The sequence below is a fragment of the Alosa alosa genome, chromosome 3 (assembly GCF_017589495.1).
Source record: "Alosa alosa isolate M-15738 ecotype Scorff River chromosome 3, AALO_Geno_1.1, whole genome shotgun sequence".
Taxonomy (NCBI): domain Eukaryota; kingdom Metazoa; phylum Chordata; class Actinopteri; order Clupeiformes; family Clupeidae; genus Alosa; species Alosa alosa.
The window spans coordinates 30,111,652-30,129,496 of record NC_063191.1 but is presented as its reverse complement, the minus strand read 5'-3'; the positions used below and the strand labels follow the sequence as shown (position 1 = coordinate 30,129,496).

General features: G+C 45.6%; 1 protein-coding gene across 1 annotated transcript in view; it reads right to left on the bottom strand.

Annotated features, from left to right (window-relative positions):
• The window catches only part of vwa8 (von Willebrand factor A domain containing 8), a 210,269-nt gene that overhangs the window by 51,069 nt on the left and 141,355 nt on the right, over window positions 1-17,845 (bottom strand). Inside the window, exons 30-33 of the mRNA XM_048239952.1 lie at window positions 17,020-17,148; window positions 16,849-16,913; window positions 16,410-16,535; window positions 15,962-16,071 (exon numbers count right to left, since the gene is read on the bottom strand). Of these exons, the coding sequence (XP_048095909.1) occupies window positions 15,962-16,071; window positions 16,410-16,535; window positions 16,849-16,913; window positions 17,020-17,148 (430 nt within the window). The remainder of the gene's footprint in view (window positions 1-15,961; window positions 16,072-16,409; window positions 16,536-16,848; window positions 16,914-17,019; window positions 17,149-17,845) is intronic.

The following is a 17,845-nucleotide window of genomic DNA, read 5'->3' as shown; positions in this document are numbered from 1 at the left end:
CTCAACTCCATGGTCTGAAACGCGCCTTCAGATCGCCCCTGTGTTTTTGAAAAACGCCCACTTTTAACTGGCGTCTTTTCATGATGCTGGTACAGTCACCGCCCTCTCCACAGTGCACGATAATCTCGTTATCACCAAACGATTCGCGTAGCAAAGGGCCTGATGGCTACAGAACTTTTCGCCAAGCCAAAAGCGTGGAGGACTACAACCGCTTCATGGGAGGGGTAGATCAGCGGAGACCAGCTATGCTCCTATTACAGCTACCAACACCGTGCAATGAAGTGGTACCATCGGTTGTTCCATCATATGTCGCGCGAGAGGTCGCGACTTGTGAATACCTACATCTTGCACAAAGAAAGTGGCAATACAATGCAGTCGGCTGGATTCCGCGAGCTTGTGGTGAAGGGGCTACTGAGACGGAGGCAAATTGAGCTCACTCCTCCTCCCAGGCCAATCAGCACACCGTTAGTGCCCGTGCGTCTCACTGGTCGACACTTTCTCGGACAACACGAGAAATCGCGTCCGGACTGCAAAGTTTGTTCCACGCGGAAGCGAAGACCAGATGACGCACGAAGAGGGAGGAAGCAGACACCTTTCTTCTGCAAGACCTGTCCAGACCACCCTGCGCTGTGCCCCACTGACTGCTTTGAGATGTACCATACAAAGCTTGTGTACAAACACTGGTGAGATGTTGTTTGCTTATTATAGTAGGCTATCTGGTATGCGTATCTGCTAGTATCTGGTAAATTACATTAATTTTAATATGCACATGTTGAAATGCATTTTCCTTGTTTCATACAACGTAATAATTACTACTATTGATTATATAAAAGTTATTTATGCACATTAAATTACACTGCTAATGACTATAAATGTAGACATTTGCCAAAATGTTCCATTTTGTTTGAATTTTCTTCTCTAAATATAGTTTTTTTTTTCTTTTACAGAATCCTCCATCTCAGGCATCCACCACTACCAGCCTAGGTCGTCTAGGAGCACTTTCAATCAGTTAAATCAGCCTTCTTTCAATCAGTTCAAAGGATCAGTTCTTTCAATCAGTTCAAATGATTAGTTCTTCCAATCAGTTTTAGAAATCTATACAAAACTTGAACTGATATTTACTGTTTGTTTGTTCAAATCTCTACCAGTGTGGAGGTTTTACTGTTCATTTTTAGAAATCTATACAAAACTTGAACTGATATTTATTGTTTGTTTGTTCAAATCTCTACCAGTGTGGAGGTTTTACTGTTCGTTTTTAGAAATCTATACAAAACTTGAACTGATATTGTTTGTTCAAATCTCTACCAGTGCAGTGGTTTTACTGTTCATTTTTAGAAATCTATACAAAACTTGAACTGATATTGTTTATTTGTTCAAATCTCTACCAGTGTAGAGGTTTTATTGTTCATTTTTAGAAATCTATACAAAACTTGAACTGATATTGTTTATTTCTTCAAATCTCTACCAGTGTAGAGGTTTTACTGTTCATTTTTAGAAATCTATACAAAACTTGAACTGGCTAGTAGCTGGCTAGCAAGTAGCTGGCTAGTAGTACACCAGTTTCCAAAAGATGTTCAGAGTTCTTTTTTGTTCACTTCAACAGTTATTACATGTAGCTGTATACTCAAATGAAACATGGATCTAATCCAATGTGTTTTCAAAGGCAAAATAGGAAATTAATCACAGAGAACATGAGTATTGTGGCCACATATAGGTTGCTCCCCGGGCACAACACTGGTCTCTGCTGTTAGTGTGCTCACAAGAACTTAGCCTATGTCAGTCCTTTACTGTTTGCAGATGTTAAAAAAACACCCCAGCAGGTGGACATTTTTTCTTTTATGATCTGCAAATTGACATGTGCAAAGTATCTTGGTTTGTCACCAATACCACCAATAGTATATATACTCTTTTGATCCCGTGAGGGAAATTTGGTCTCTGCATTTATCCCAATCCGTGAATTAGTGAAACACACTCAGCACACAGTGAACACACAGTGAGGTGAAGCGCCCACCTTGCTCAAGGGCACTTCAGCCGTTCCTACTGGTCAGGGTTCGAACCGGCAGCCCTCCGGTTAGTTTGAAGCGCTAGCCAGTAGGCCACGGCTGCCCCTCAATTAGCAAAAAGAACTTATCATTCATATTTATTGTTCAATATTACTACAGGGGTGTTTATGTTTAGTCATTCTAAACCTTTCTGGACCTGAATTTAATTGCAAAGGAACAGCATAAATAATGACATGCATGGTACTACATGATTAACATGTCACTGTTTGTTAGACTACCTGATTTATCTGAATTGTGTCATGAGCTCTCTCTCTGCCTGGTAACACGCGCTGATTGAAGTCTGATGACCTCCACCTGTTCCTGCTCTGCTCTGCCTCACCCTCGTTTACCTACCAGCTGCACTGCATTCACCACTCATCATGCCCTGTATATAAAGCCTTGCTTTTCAGTCCACACTTGTCAGATCGTCTGCAAACCCGCACCAGTTACCTGCCTGTCTTGGAAAACGACTCTGACTCTTTGCCTGTGAACCCAGACCCGCTCGACTACTTCTTTGATCTCCAGCCCCGGTAATCTTGACCTGCCTTCCGTCTCTCTTCTACTTAATACAGCCTAGCCCTTGACTGTACTGCTGCTTCGTTTCAATTGCTGTTGTGTGTGTGTTTCCCCCAGGACTTCCCGGATCATCCAGCTCCTGCCATTGCTGCTCGGCTATTGGGGGAACACACACACGCAGACTCTTGGAACTCCCGGAACCCCTGAAACCCCTGTAACCCCCAACCCTTAAATAAACTTTCTAACGTGACGCTTTTGTGGTCCTCGTCCTGTTTGGTGTCTGACAGTACGATCTGACCAAACATGGACCCAGCGCACGGTCGAACCAGCATGGAAACCGACGAACCAGAACCACCCACCGCCATGCAACGCCTGGAAGAGACTGAGAGAGAGGCAAACCGCAACACTGCTGACACTGCCTCCCTACTTCAAGCCGCCTACCAACAGCTTCAGCAGTTCCAGCAGCAACAGCAACAACTTGCAATGATCATTCAACTTCTCACCAACCTTTCTCCTCTGCCTGCTCCCACCGGCCCAGCCCCAGCCAGCCTGCTCACCGGCCCAGCACCCGAGTCTCCTGCCCAGTCCACTGCTGCCGTGGCTGCCGGAGCCCCAGAACCCAGGATCGGCAACCCAGAGCGGTTCAGCGGCGACCCAACCCAGGTGCAGGCGTTCCTGACGAGCTGCCGCGGTCCAGTTTACCCTGCAACCCAGGACTTTTGCCACTGAAGGGCGAGGGTCGGTTACGTGATCACTCACCTGACGGGCCGAGCTCGACTCTGGGGAACGGCGGAGTTCGAGCGCCAGACCCCAGCATGTGCAACCTTCAACCTATTCGCAGAGGAGATGCTCAAGGTATTCGATTTGGAATCCACCACAGCCGAGGCATCTCGGACCCTGATGAGTATTCGCCAAGGCAGAAGGACTGTTGCGGATTACTCCATTGACTTCCGAACTGTGGCAAGTCGGAGCTCCTGGAACATGGAAGCATTGGTGGATGCCTTCCTCCACAGCCTGGCGGACTACATAAAGGGCGAGCTGGTTTCCCATGATCAACCCCCCACTCTTGATGAAGCCATTGCTCTGGCTGTCCGCATCGACCGCAGGATCCAGGTCCGTCGTCGAGAGAGGGCGCCAGAGTCCATCCACCAGCACACGGAGTGTCCCAACTGCCCTTCTGTCGCACCTGCCACACCGCCTAACCAGCCGGACCAGTCTGAACCGATGGAGATCGGCCCCGCCTCCCTAACCCCTGCAGCAGCAGCCAGCGACGCATCACCTCCAACTTGTGCCTGTACTGTGGTGGTGATGGTCATCGAAGTCGCCACCTGTCCAGCAAAGGCGGAGCTCACCAGATGTAGGAGGAATCGGATGAGCTCAATGAACATTCCGCCCTCCATCAGCCGTAAACCCCTCATCCAAGTCTGTCTTCACCTGTCTGATTCCACCCACACCCTGGCAGCCCTGGTGGACTCTGGGCAGAAGCAAACATTATTGACACAGGACTTGCTTCGTCAGCTGGGCTTGGAAAGCCATCGCTTGTCCACTCCTGTTCCAGCCCGGGCCCTGGGACGGTCACGCACTGGCACAGTTACCAGCATCACAGCCCCCATCTCAATGATGGTGTCAGGAAACCACCGAGAGACCATCCGCTTCCACCTGCTCAGCTCCCCAGGCCAACCCCTAATCCTGGGCTACCCTTGGCTCCGTCTCCACAATCCTCACCTCGATTGGGCCTCCGGAACTGTGAAAGAGTGGGGAAATGCCTGCCACCTGACCTGTTTGCGTGCTGCCTGCGCTGCCCCCGGCTCAGTACCCCCAGCACTGCCCCGACATTTCTAATGTCCCTGAATGTTACCATGGCCTCCGAGAGGTGTTCAACAAGACCAAAGCCACATCTCTGCCCCCACACCGTCCGTACGACTGTGCCATTGATCTCCTCCCTGGGACTGCTCCACCCAAAGGTCACCTCTACTCACTATCCCCTCCTGAAAGAAAAACTATGGAGGATTACATCAGGGACTCCCTGGCAGCTGGACTCATCTGCCCGTCTTCCTCGCCAGCTGGTGCCGGGTTCTTCTTTGTGGGAAAGAAAGATGGTTCTCTTCGCCCCTGCATTGATTATCGAGGTCTGAATGATGTCACAGTGAAGAACCGGTACCCTCTGCCTTTACTCACCTCTGCTTTTGAGTTGCTCCAGGGATCCACTATTTTCACCAAACTGGACCTTAGAAATGCTTACCACCTAGTCCGAGTAAGGGAGGGTGACGAGTGGAAGACTGCATTCAACACCCACACCGGCCATTATGAGTACCTGGTAATGCCATTTGGCGCTGGTGAAAGATGTGCTGCGGGACATGCTGAATAAATTGATCGCCGTGTACCTGGGCGACATCTTAATTTTCTCCAGAACTCTGTCGAACACACTTTCGTCATGTCCAGCTGGTTCTTCACGGCTCCTGGAGAACTCCCTTTATGTCAAAGCGGAGAAATGCGAGTTCCACGCTCAGACTGTGTCGTTCCTGGGATACATAAATTAAGCTGAAGGCAATATCCAGATGGACCCCGCAAAGGTCTCGGCAGTTACCTCCTGGCCAGTTCGGGGAATAGGAAGAAGTTGCAGCAATTCCTCGGGTTTGCCAATTTCTACCGGAGATTCATCCGAACTACAGCTCGTCGCCGCTCCCCTCACAGCTCTGACCAGCATCAAACACCCCTTTTCCTGGACCCCAGAGGCCAACACAGCCTTTCATACCCTCAAGGCCCGGTTCACCACTGCCCCCATCCTCCAGATGCGGTTCAGACCGGCAGTTCGTTGTCGAGGTGGATGCCTCAGGCGTGGGAGTCGGGGCCATACTCTCTCAACGGGCAGAGGAGGACAACAAGTTGCACCCTGTGCATTTTTTCTCTCCCGGCTTTCACCTGCAGAGCGCAATTATGATGTTGGAGACCCATGAGCTGTTGGCAGTCAAGCTTGCCCTGGAGGAGTGGCGTCACTGGCTGGAGGGTCCACAGTTCCGTTCCTGGTCTGGACCGATCACAAAAACCTCGAATACATCCAAACGCCAAACGCGTCTTAACCCCAGACAGTCCCGCTGGGCCTTGTTTTTCACCAGATTCAACTTCACCCTGTCATACCGCCCAGGTTCTCGGAACATCAAGCCGGACGCTCTCTCCCGTCCAGTTTCATAAGGATGACGCCCCTTCCCAGGAACCTGCATCAATTCTGCCCGATCCCTGCGTATTGTAGCTGCCCTGACCTGGGATATCGAGGAGGAAATTCAGGAGGCCCTCCGTGACCATCCCAGTCCCAGTGCATGCCCAGACGGTCGTCTCTTTGTCCCAGAGAATTTGAGGTCCCGGGTCATACAGTGGGGACACAACTCCCGCCTTGCCTGCCACCCGGGCTCCGCCCGCACCTGCCATCTCCTTGCCCAGCGCTTCTGGTGGTCTGCTTTGAGAAGGGATGTCCGAGAATTCGTCCGTGCCTGCCCCACCTGCAATCAGAACAAGTCCTCCACTCGGCCCCCCGCTGGTTTACTCCAGCCCTTGCCTGTGCCCACACGACCCTGGTCCCACGTCTCCTTGGACTTTGTAACTGGCCTCCCACCATCAGGTGGGATGACGGTCATTCTCACTGTGGTGATGACCGAATGATGGCACACTTCATTCCCCTCCCTAAACTGCCATCTGCCAGAGAGACTGCCCAGGCTGTTCTTGATCATGTCTTCCGTCTACACGGGCTGCCCAGGGATGTTGTCTCTGACCGAGGTCCGCAATTCACCTCCACATTCTGGAAGGAGTTCTGCTGTCTTCTAGGGGCCACAGTGAGTCTCACCTCTGGGTTCCACCCCCAGTCCAATGGTCAATCCGAGCGGGCAAACCAGGAGCTGGAGAAGGCGCTGCGGTGCATGGTTTCTCGCCAAACCCCAGGCTTGGGCACAACAACTGGCGTGGATAGAGTATGCTCACAAGTCCTCACCTGCTCTGCCACTGGTATGTCACCTTTCCAGTGTGTGTATGGCTACCAGCCCCCTGTTCCCCAGCCAGGAGGGAGATGTGTCCTGCCCGTCTGCCCTCGCCTATGCCGCCCGTTGCCGTCGTTACCTGGTCACAAGCTCGTGCCACGCATTTACTCAAGTCAGCTGTCAGCTATGCCACTGGGGCTAACCGCCCGAAGATCGCCCGGCACCCGCCACCGTGTTGGCCAGAAGGTGTGGCTGTCAGCCAAGGATCTCCCACTGCAGGTGGAATCGCGTAAACTGGCACCTCGATTCCTCGGCCAGTTCCCTATCCAGAGGGTCATCAGCCCAACCGCAGTCCGGCTCCAGTTGCCAACCTCCATGAGGGTGCACCCTACTTTCCATGTTTGAAAGTCAAGCCGACGCATGAAAGCCCGCTGGTCCCGTGCCGCTTCCTCCTCCTCCTCCTCCTCCCCTCGTTGGACGGTGGGCTGGTGTACACCGTTCGGACGCCTGCTTCGGGTCCAGACGGCGAGGTAGGGGCCTCCAGTATCTCGCCGACTGGGAGGGCTATGGGCCTGAGGAGAGAACCTGGGTGCCAGCCAGTCGGATTGTGGACGGACACTCATCGCCCGACTTCCACCGCCTGCATCCTGATCAATCTGCAATCCCGTAGGGGCCCCCCCCAGAGGGGTCCCTAACCGCCCTGCCCGCCCGGCTTCCTGTCCTGTGCCTGACCCTGACCCTGTCTCGGTACCTGTCCCGTCTTCTGTCCACGACCCTCCAGCTCCCCTCCGGATGTTCACTCGGACCGCCGGGAGGAATTCTAGCCCTCCACCGGCTCCCCTCCGCCCTCCGGGCGTGGTGTCACTCTTGGGGACTTCTGGGGCGTCCCCCTTAGGGGGTTCTGTCATGAGCTCTCTCTCTGCCTGGTAACAGCTGATTGAAGTCTGATGACCTCCACCTGTTCCTGCTCTGCTCTGCCTCACCCTCGTTTACCTACCAGCTGCACTGCATTCACCACTCATCATGCCCTGTATATAAAGCCTTGCTTTTCAGTCCACACTTGTCAGATCGTCTGCAAACCCGCACCAGTTACCTGCCTGTCTTGGAAAAACGACTCTGACTCTTTGCCTGTGAACCCAGACCCGCTCGACTACTTCTTTGATCTCCAGCCCGGTAATCTTGACCTGCCTTCCGTCTCTCTTCTACTGAATACAGCCTAGCCCTTGACTGTACTGCTGCTTCGTTTCAATTGCTGTTGTTGTGTGTGTGTTTCCCCAGGACTTCCCGGATCATCCAGCTCCTGCCATTGCTGCTCGGCTATTGGGGGGAACACACACGCAGACTCTGGAACTCCCGGAACCCCTGAAACCCCTGTAACCCCCAACCCTTAAATAAACTTTCTAACGTGACGCTTTTGTGGTCCTCGTCCTGTTTGGTGTCTGACAAATTGAAACCGCCTACCGTTTGTCACGCTGTATGTTATAAGTTTGCTACTCAATCATTTTGTAATGATGTAATGAGATGTGTGCATATTTAGAGTATGTAATAATATATTATTAATTGATTAAATTACATATCTTCCTATGAATAGTATTGTGTGTGTTTTTGAGGTGATAATTCATTAGTACATATTACAAATTGTATTGTGCAACTGCTGTTTGTAATGGCCACAATGACATACAGTACACAATGTTTTTTGGAGCCCTAAATAGAGGCAGTGGTGTAACATCCTTTGTTGTTTGACTGTAGCTATCAAAAAGTAGTGTAAAACCAGAAAACAGGTACTTTATACACAGTTTGACAATATCCAGCAGATTTTTGGGGGATTTAGAATGTTGTTCTGGCAGTGAGGGGGTGCAGTATTCTAGAATTCCGTGGCAGTTAATGATCGTTTATAAAACTGCTTGCCATTGTATTTAGGGAGCTGCAAATAGCTAAGTTGTAGGCTATCCATATTCATGCGGTAGCTGTTACAAACACTGGTCATATGAAAGTAGCCTAATGCCAACGTTGTTCCGTGGTATTTGTGGGAGTTTTATTCAGCGACCACCTGGCTGAGTGTTGGACGCGTGTGGTGTGTGTGTGTGTGTGTGTGTGTGTGTGTGTGTGTGTGTGTATGTCTCCCTCCCTGAATGCCTGTTCTATAAAACATGCTTGCCATTGTATTTAGGGAGCTGCAAATAGCTAAGTTGTAGGCTATCCGTATGCATGCGTTAGCGGTAGCTGTTACGAACACTGGTCAATCATATGATTAAGTAATGCCGACGTTGTTCCGAGATATTTGTGGGAGTTTTATTCAGCGACCACCTGGCTGAGTTTTGGACGCGTGTGGTGTGTGCGTCTCCCTCCCCCTCTCCCTTCGAGCGGGGCGGAGTTACCATCGCAGTGATAGAGATTTAATAATGAGAGACGTGTTGAATATTAATTCGTGTTAACGTTTATCATGTACCAGACATACCGTGTATGCCTTAGTTGTTTAGAGCCGTTTGCTAACGTTATCATTATCAATCCAATTCGATGGTGGTTTGTCAGCTACCAAACAGAAGTTTGTGTGTGCGTCTGGTCTGTCTCACTCAGTGGGACACAAGCATCACAGCGATATGAGAGTGCTGCGCTACCTGAAGGAGAGATTTTAAAACTTTGAGAGATACGTTTTTATACCTTTTTACGTTGATGCCGTTTAGAACAGAAACATCTGACACCACGTTATTTCCACGTTATTTTCCTCTGCTGATTTATGTTCTGTGGTTGACAAATCTGGCAGCTTTTTTTAGAAAAATATAGACATAGAAAAATTTAAACCATGCAGTCTAAAATGACAAATCAAGCACTTTATTTCAATAGCTACTTTTCAGGCTTATTGTTTTCTTAAATTATTTAAATGTGTTGACAAAGGACATTTTGTGATGACTTGAATTATGTCTTATAATATGTCAGCAAGCAACGCATCATCAAGGCTGTGTTGTAAGATGTTGATGAAAGCATTTTGCACAGTTAACCATATCCAGTGCACTCATCCATAAGTTCAATAAATGTTCCTTTTTTAAATTGAGACTTATAACATTTGTTATCATCATTTGTGTAATTATGTGTCATTTGTATGATGTAAATTGAGGGAGCAAAATAAAAGCAGTATCGGCTCCAAATATCGGCTCCAGAAAATCGGCAGCCTGTATCGGTCATCGGCTAAGGCTGATGGAAAAAAATCGGTATCGGTACTAAAAAATCCATATCGGTCGATCCCTAATTACAATTATTTATAAAATTATGTATAACAATTATTTATCAAAATAACAGTTGCAATGTGCAATTTTAATTTATAATAGGCCTATACAACACTATACAAATATGTACAAATATGTGTTAAAAAGTGCTAAACAACATAACAACTGAAACAAGAACAGTGAATTAATGTGTGCAAGTTTAACAAACACTAGGCTATACAAACTATACAACACTGAAGTGCAAAAGAAAGTGCAAAACAACAAGGGCCCTAATTGCACTCTTTTGCAAGTGCGGACCATTTATGCTTATTTTCATGCAGGCTGTCAAACTGTTGCCCTGCAGCCTGTTCCGCAAGTCTGTCTAGATCTATACACGGAGAGTGAAGATTTACAATTTTGATGAGAATGTTTGGAAAAGGTGATAGATGGCGCGATGACATTCAACCAGCACATGCTGCTGTTCGGACGCATCACACGATTCGGAGGCATATCCTACCCGTAAATCCTCAAACTATGGCCGGGATGATAATTGCCAGTAACCTGGCTATCAGTCCACGAGCACTAAAAGACATTGTTTCGATTTAACTCAATGAAATTAAAGAGCTCGTCTTAATATTTTATATTGTCCTAATGGGTCTCAACACATCGCTGTCAAGCTACCAGTCGCTTGCCATCCCCTTCTGAGCTTGACAGAGGCTGAAGCCACTACATTTAAACACAATTGTTGCCGCGAGGTACCCTGGAAATCCAGAGTTCTCGCAAGAGCACAATGGAATTGTCTCTGGGCAAGGAGCAATGATGCACGTTACTTTTACCCCAACATTCCTGGAAACTAGCTAAACTGATGAAGACAGCGCTGCAACGTTGGAGGACAGTACACATTGGTCGTAGTGTTATCCGATTGCGTCAAAGTCTGAAATCATTCAGAGTAAACATGGTCTAGTGTTATCCAATTACGTGCAGTGAGATTTTTAAATGCATGCTTGTTGCCGCCCCTCGAGTTGGGCCATTACATTGTTCTTGGCCAGACTCTTAATCTTTCTAGATTATCAGGGTCTGGATTTTCCAGGCTAGCCGCGAGGCATTCCAGCCTATGAATTTGATAAAATAAAAAAGTAGGCTAAATCATGCATAATTAAAAAAAAGAACTCAATTTAGACAGTAAATTAAATCCTGAACCAAACCAAAAATCGTATGCTTTTGATAGCCTACCGCTGGTATGCCGCTCCAAACGAAATGCATGCCTAACAATAAAATGTAGAAACAAAGACCTGCCTCAATTAAGCCTGCCCCAAATAAAGCCCTGAGCTTTGTGCAGCCCAAGTAAATAAGTTTAAAGGCTAAGTAAGTAATAGAACGTCATTATTTGAGGATTTACGGCATTTCAAAATTGTAAAAACTTCCAATTCATGGCACGTTTTTATTATTATTTTGAATGCGTTCTGAAGAGGGAGACTGGCGTTGGTCACTGTTTGAAATGAAAGGGAGAAAACAGTAGCCTAGCCTATAGCTAGAGTAACACGGCGAACATCGCTCATTTAGGCCTACCTATATACAGTGGGCAGTGCTTCGATTTGGCCAGCTTCCTCATGTCCGTCCGCGGCTGGATCACGTGTATCACGCAACTTTAATTTGTATTTTTCCAGTGACGCTGCAACGACGCTGCAACAACCCAAACAACCGGCAGATGTCTCAAGTGAGCAGGGTGTCTCGTAAAAAGAAATGGAGCCTGGAAAACCCTACACAGACTTCACTACAGACTTTAGCAGACTGGTTTAGAAATAATTTAATAGCCAGAAATATGCCTGCCCTGCCCTAATAAAGAAATATTTGGTTAACTGCGAGTAAATCCCGTTTGCAGCCGTAGAAGAAATGCAGGACAAATGAAACATGTGAGTGAGTGCAACGATGATAGACAGACATCATTTGGACAAAATATAGAGCACATTAACCTCCGTTGCTCAGCCAAATGCCTTCCTGTTACGTCCTGTTATCACGGAGTTACAGGCGATAAACGATTTTTGATGGTCACAAGTTTACTTCATTAGCGGTTTACTTTTTTGATTATTAAAGAGTGTTTTTCATTTAAAGGTTTGACTTCGTGCTTATTCAGTAGAGCATTTAGTGCTCTCCCCAATCCCAGACGTTCACATTGCATGTTTGTTTGTAATGGATGCAACCGCGACGCGCTTGACGGCAATGAGTTGTTAACAGACATGAACCAAGACATATAGCCCAGCAGCAATCTAGGGACTGTTCGTTATTTATTGAAGGGGCCACCGGAGGGATTTTAAGTGCTTCATTAAAAAGTTGCATGACCTTCTCTTGCCTGCTAGAAATAGTCAATGACCCTCCGACAGAATTGTCAAAAAAAAAAAATGACCCTCCCCTGCCAATTGTCGCTGTCTTCCGCCTGCGCTGCTTTGCGCCACGAAGACACACTGTGATAACGTTCTTAAATCAATCTTTTCGGGAGCTTGCATGCTACCAGACCTTCTTTTTCAAATGTGTTGCACCTGTTGTGTCATAATGTGACAAATAATCCCTGTGCACGGGGACCGAAACAATGCATGCCAACTTTTTCCGTGTTTATCACGTATTTTAACTTTCCCCCTGCTGTCTTGCCGTTTTAATATTTTCCCGTAGAATATCCCATATTTGAATACTCTCATAACATTAGCCCTGCCATCGGGCCTGTATCTGTGTTGCCCTGTTGCTACCCCCTTGCCCTTCCAACGAAACAGATGTCTTCAAATCAAATTGCCTTGCTTGAAGGCAAACTTAGAGTGATGTTAACCTATTTAAGTTTAACGGCGTGATTGTCGTGAGAGCACAATTCATTGGCGCTTGCATGTTCGGCAGTATGTCTACGTGCGCACCTGCCTACCATCAGGCTACTCAGCTAATAGAGTTTCCCCTGTTTGTATGTTCACTCCAAGTTGGCCTACCATAACTTACCAACTCTGCACTGTAGACCCTAAACTGGCTATTTATATTTTTCTGTGAAATAAGCAAATGTATTTGTTCAACTTTATGAAGCAGAATTACGCACTAGGCTACTTGGAACGTAACATATATTTATTTGCGCAGGAGAGAGAATGACAGCGATTAACAAATTGCACTTGTTGCTGTTTACCAATAAATAGTATATATTTTTGCAAACAACAAAAACAGAAAGGATGGAGACAGCAAAGCTAGAGATTGGGCAGGAACAAGGTCAATTGGTAGATATGCTTGTCAAAACGTTAGGAGCTGGATGTGGATGAATGAAGCACAATTATGCTTTACTAATGTTAAGCATGCACACTGTTTAACGTTACACGGTATACTAAAAGTAAGCCAAAGGTAAATGTAGCCTTTTAAACGTTACACGGTATACTAAAAGTAAGCCAAAGGTAAATGTAGCCTTTTTAGGGCTGTGTAAAGTTGACCAAATTACTGTAATATAGGCTGTTAGGCATGAATCAAGTAGGCTACTTTGTTGCTACAACCCTTCCGATGTTAATGGGGACGATGTTGACATTTTCCCGTATTTTGGGTGAGAAACCCGGAGCATCGCCCTTATTTTCAATGTTGACAGCTATGGAACGAAAGAAAACGTAATATGGCGCCAGAAATCACATTCCCTCTAGAACCTTTGCTAGTGCCTATGCCCCTCAGTCTCCATTGAGTTTCTACTAAAGCCGCAGTGCGAGGCCTTTATCTTGCTACTCTGCAAGAAAGAAGGAAATGAGGGGTAAACGTGGTGTGCAGAGAGGGGTGCCCGAAGTGTGAAGACTGAGACTGAGAGCTACATGGAAAAATGTGCACCTAGGCCACTTTGAAATGTTGCTGTTTTCCTGATTACAAAATTTGGGTGACCCCCCCTCCTACACTAAAAAAAGTTGGGTGATCCTCCCCTCAACGAAGAATAAAATGACCCTCCCCCATTTTCCTCTGGTGGTCCATTTCATAAATACCGAACGGTCCCCTATCTAAAATAACACATACTTGAAGTACCATTCATGATATGTTGTCAAATATTGAAGTCGTGGGAAGTTTACATAATATGATGTCTTTGTCATGGGGAAGTGTTTTTCCCCATGCATTTATTCTAGGCTACTGTCAGTGACTGCTGCAAGAGAAGCCGGTTCTGTGTTGCGTTCATTTCAGTGACTGACGCGAGAGAAGCGGGGTCTGTGTTGTGTTTTTTTATTGGGCATGCCCTGCCGTGCCGTCCACAGCTCTTCAGTTCCGACAAAGCCGAAATTACTTTTGAAACAATGAGTGCAGGCGCGCGTTCACGATATATAGTCCTATTAACTGGCCGCCCAATTCACGTTGGCTGGGGGGCAAGGGGGCCATCAGACATTTGTGCCCAGTTAATCCGGCCCTGCCCCCAACAAATCACACCTTCCTACCTCTGTGACAGCTTAAAAGAAGTCCAGAGGACTCCTAACTCACAGACCTATTCACAAACCGGTTTTTGTGCATGCGGCTACAGGAGCTTCCAATCGTGAGGAAGCAATTTTGCATTGTAGGCATAACTAACATGCAATAACGCCACCAACAACAACCAAAACTAGGCTACTCATTGTCAACATGTAAATTAAATGTAACATTATTGTAAATTAAACCAAAATGTTCTCTTTTGCAAACGTAGGCATAGGCATAGTAACAGATTAATGTTACAAAGATACTACATCAATCCGTATGTTTCATGTTCTGTCTTTTTGGCACTGGAGTAGCCCATTGACTCAGATGTGACGAGATCAGGTAAGAGGTTTGGAACAAAAACGGCAATGCTGCTTTGCAATTGTTGGACTTTTATTTTGACACATTTTTGTCGTTCTGTCTTCCACATTCATGAAAGGTTTGGTATGAATGTTGAGTCATGTCTCATGAAACAGTCATGAATGCTTTATGTGCAGTTTATGACAGCTGCTATGAATGTGTTATGAACTCACCCGTCAAGTAAAGTGTTACCAAATATTTTATTGCTATTTAGGAGTAGCCTACTCCTAGTGGTAAGATAAAAGGCTTTGTAAATATGGCCCTTGGTGTCTAACCCATGCATAGCCCATTAACACAAAATAATGGTTGAATATTACTGATGATCATTGTTATTTAAGAACATGCAGTGCGCGTAGGGCACCAAAAACATCTTGCTCGTAAAAAATCATCATACCGCACATTGTGGCGGGTCTGTTATTTAACCTAGGCTACTTACTGTCTGAAATTATTGTGATTACGAGCCAGTGGTTTTCAAACATTATGCGTGACTCGGACATCTAACGAAATGCAACAGGCTCATATCGTCCTCGCATTCGCAAAATGAGGACATAGGCTACAGACTGCTCAGATAACAGGTGTAGCTACCTCCAGTTTTGCACGGTTTTAGTCAAGTTATAGGTCATAGTTGTCTAAGCCTCTATTGCGTTGCCTGTTAAAAACATCGCTAGATAGTATTAAATCGCCAACAACATTGTTTTCTACAGAAGCCTACCCAAGGCTACAGATTAATTCTGAACAGTTATTTCTCTACTGGCTCATTATCACACAAGACACTGTTTTGATTTGCGTAGTTCCGTTACCCCCAACACTGACAAAAACGTAGATGTACAGTGGCAGAGCGACGCACAGTGGCTGAAAGTGGTACTAAAGTTTCACGCAGCTTCACGCCGCATAATGCGCGACTGAAGTGGCCATTTGAAAGCAACGCCCACTGTACTGTATATGTGTGTGTGTATATATATATATATATATATATATATACACACACATTCATGAAATATATATATATATATATATTTATTTTTTATATATATATATATATATATATATATATATATATATATATATATATATATATATATTATTTATTTATTTATTTTTGACGACATAGGCTACTTAAGGCGTATGTATGCTTGTTAAAGGCATACATTTTAACTGCAAAGTGCTGCGGGAAACCCTGCATGTGATTTGCTACACAAATCATCAGCAGTATGTTTGTGTTCTGTTTTCAAGAAATTGTTGTTAGAAAGTTGTTATAAAAAGAAAGTGTTTCAAAACATTCCTTTCCATAGAATCAATTACCGATAAGGATTCATAGAAATGTTTTGAAATAATAATTAAAAAAACCTTACCTAAACTATACTGTTTTGCATGTGCTTTCTGGTAGCACTGAGAGCATGCTTTGATTTTTTTCTCATTGCTTTTAGTTTTTTTTTACCTGAACTCATCCCAAAGCCCATGTCATGTGATTCCTCAGTGATAGTGTGGAGCTGACAAACTCCAGAGTCCTCTGCACCCATGTGCATGGGCTTGGTCAACAAGAATTTCCTAAAGACAGAGTAAAAACAGTCCATCAGTTTGTAAAGGGGTGATAACAGAGTCAAAAGATGCCTATACATTAACCACTGAAATATACAAATTATGGTTTTATGGACTAAAAATCAAATCCCTCTCTCTTATCATAGCCTTACAATAAGATGCATGTTTAGTTCTTAACAGTGAGAACCCTAGTGGTTAGAAGCCCTTTGTAAGGTCTTGCAAGTTTAAGGTCTCATTTGCAATGTAGCTTGAATGTTATTCCTCATTTTGTAAGTCACTTTGGATAAAAGTGTCTGCTAAATAAATAAATGTAAATGTAATGCCAGTGTAGAAGAACCGAAACAAACTTGTTTGTTTTGTTCTCAATCAGAAGCCAGCGATCCTCAGCCACCAGGAAGACAGCTTTTAGGTTGATGGGAAGTGAGATGATGTGAACTTGTCCCTCCAAAACATCTAGGACCTCCAGCTGATTCCTACCAAAACAATATGATGGATGTTTGTATATAGAGTACCATTCAAAACATTGTGTGTAGAGAGGTGTATGAATAGTCTGACTAAGTTAGTCAAACCAACTGTTTTTCTTTTTTCAAAGGGCCTACACTGTAGGCACAGGAGCTGGCCAAAAATTAGGGAGACGGGAATAATAAGAAAACTTAAGAAGAACAATAAGTGTGCTGCTTTCAGCAAGCACACTTAATAATTGCTTATATGAATAGGAAGTAAAATCAGAAGAGGTACCAGATGCTGGCAGGAAGACCTCCAAATAGTAACGTAATAATGACTTACCCATCATGTTTGTAGAAAAGCAGCCAATTCTTTTGGGAAAACTCACAGCACATTTTGAAGTTAGGCTATAGGGAGAGTGATTGCAAGGGCAAACAGGCAGATATTCATTACATTATCTTCATACATGTGGTAAAGAGCTGATGACGCCGGTGGCTGTACTTTAGCTTTTACCTCACTGTCCTTGCTGCTCCACCACTTAGGGGACTGGTTCCTCTTGTGGGTTTGCTCTTCTTTATTTTGAGTGAAAAGCAGCTTGCGTGCAGCGCCAGTCACCAGGTCCAAGTGAACCACTGCGTTACTCTAAAGAACCCAGAGGAGGGGTTAAAAATGCACAAAGAAAGCAATTTTATTTTTTATCAAATTTGAGGTTAGAGGACTATGACACACAGATGGAATAGCATGGTGTTGTAATATATTGTACTATAAATGTTTGTTTGATATCCCCTTGATAGTATAATAGTATAATGAAAACATGGCGGCTACATATGGGAGATTGTCAGCGTCTATAAATAACAGCCCAGGTAGCTCGGTCTCCACTCTCTCTCGTTTCCCTCTATCGGTGTCTCGTCTGCTGTGTGTTTGGTTCGCCGGTGTTTCCCCGTGATTGCTGAACGTGACAACAGGTAGTGTGTTTTGTCTTGTGAGAGTGACCTGGTTTGGTCCTCGTCTCGGACACTCGGACACAGGACTTTTACGGGCTTTTCCCAAATCACGGAAGAAACGTCGACACAGCGGTATAGTAGCAGATAATCAGGCAAGTGATATTTAAATAAACTCCTTAAAACTCCTGGTGCACTTACAAACTTTCTAATGCCTTGTTATTGGACTAAAGGCCATAGTTGTACTACTGTAGAAGTTTCGTACCATTCAGGGCATTATCAGTGGGGTAATTTACGAGATAAAAGTTGGTTCCATTACGACTGCAGAACGTCATTAGTTTTTGACAGAGCTACTCGACCAGGGTTCGACCAAGGGAAAAAAAGTTCTGGGAGGGTGT